Raw genomic sequence first — 1,372 nt, 5'->3', positions numbered from 1 at the left:
CATTTGTCCCCCCAGGAGATCCTGTGGGGGTGTTTAGGGGTCCCTGGGGTTGTTTTTGACCCCATTTGTCCCCTCAGGAGACCCTGTGGGGGTGTTTGGGAGTCCCTGTGGGTGTTTTTGACCCCCTTTGTCCCCCCAGGAGACCCTGTGGGGGTGTTTAGGGGGGTTTGGGGGTGTTTTTGACCCCCTTTGTCCCCCCAGGAGACCCTCCGCACGGCGCTCGCCGTCGGGGCTGACCGGGCGGTGCTGGCCGAGGTGGGGGAGGGGGTGGCCCTGGGGCCCCTCGAGGTGGCCACGGCCCTGGCCGGGCTGGTGGGGAAGATCCAGCCCCAGCTGGTGCTGCTGGGCAAGCAGGTGAGACCCTATAGACTCCTGTAGAGCCCCTATAGGTCCACTATAGACTCCCTGAAACCCCAGCTGGTGCTGCTGGGCAAGCAGTGAGACCCCCACAGATCCCCTATGGGCTCTCACAGCCCCTTATGGACCCTCCTATAGACACCTGTGCACCCCCATATAGGCCCTTGTGGACCCCCGCAGCCCCGGGAGGGTCCCTGTGGCCCGGGGGGTGTGGTGGGTCCCCTATGGCCCCCATAGGACCCCCCCTGTCCCCCCCAGGCCATCGATGACGACTGTAACCAGACGGGGCAGCTCCTCGCCGCCATGTTGGACTGGCCGCAGGTACCGCGGGGCACGACGGGACACTGGGGGTGTGCGGCTATCCCGGCATCCCCCGCGGCACCGACCATAGAGATCGACCATAGAGAGCATCGCAGTGCGCGGGGCACGACGGGACACTGGGGGTGTGCGGCTATCCCGGCATCCCCCGCGGCACCGACCATAGAGATCGACCATAGAGATCATGGCCGCGCGCGGGGCATGACGGGACACTGGGGGTGTTCGGCCGGAGGGGGGATGTATCCCATCGTCCTTTGCGGCGGTTTCCGCGCGGGGGGGGCCCAGTTTATGCTGGGAACGCCTCAGTTGGTACTGGGAGAGGCTGTTTTACACTGGGAACGGCCCGTTTCACACTGGGAAGGGCTCCCAGCCCTTACTGGGGCAGTCCAAGCCCGTACTGGGATGCCCCCATTCCTTAGTGGGATGCCCTCATTTCACAGTGGGATGCCCCCACTCCACTGTGGGTGGTCCCACCCCGCACTGGGACGTTCCCAGTCCATCCCAGTCCCCTCTGTCCCCAGGGCACCTTCGCCTCCCGTGTCCAGCTGGAAGGCGGCTCCGTGCGGGTGGAGCGGGAGGTGGACGCGGGGCTGGAGACGCTGCGGTTGCGCCTCCCGGCCGTTCTCACGGCGGATCTGCGGCTCAACGAGCCCCGTTACGCCACCCTGCCCAACATCATGGTGAGTGGGGCACCCCC

The 1,372-nt window shown here is 66.5% G+C and overlaps 1 protein-coding gene across 1 annotated transcript; it reads left to right on the top strand.

The window, feature by feature from the left end:
* Positions 1 to 201: 201 nt before the first annotated feature.
* Positions 202 to 1,355, top strand: ETFB (electron transfer flavoprotein subunit beta; the record flags this gene model as incomplete). Its single annotated transcript, XM_029959044.1, has 3 exons — positions 202 to 354; positions 616 to 678; positions 1,197 to 1,355. Coding segments are annotated over 3 exons (375 nt in total), but the record flags the coding sequence as incomplete, so codon positions are not given.
* Positions 1,356 to 1,372: the final 17 nt, after the last annotated feature.

This window comes from Manacus vitellinus, unplaced genomic scaffold, assembly GCF_001715985.3.
Source record: "Manacus vitellinus isolate BGI_N305 unplaced genomic scaffold, ASM171598v3 scaffold_1914_pilon, whole genome shotgun sequence".
NCBI lineage: Eukaryota > Metazoa > Chordata > Aves > Passeriformes > Pipridae > Manacus > Manacus vitellinus.
The sequence above is the reverse complement of the archived record's forward strand: the minus strand, read 5'-3'. Positions and strand labels throughout refer to the sequence as shown.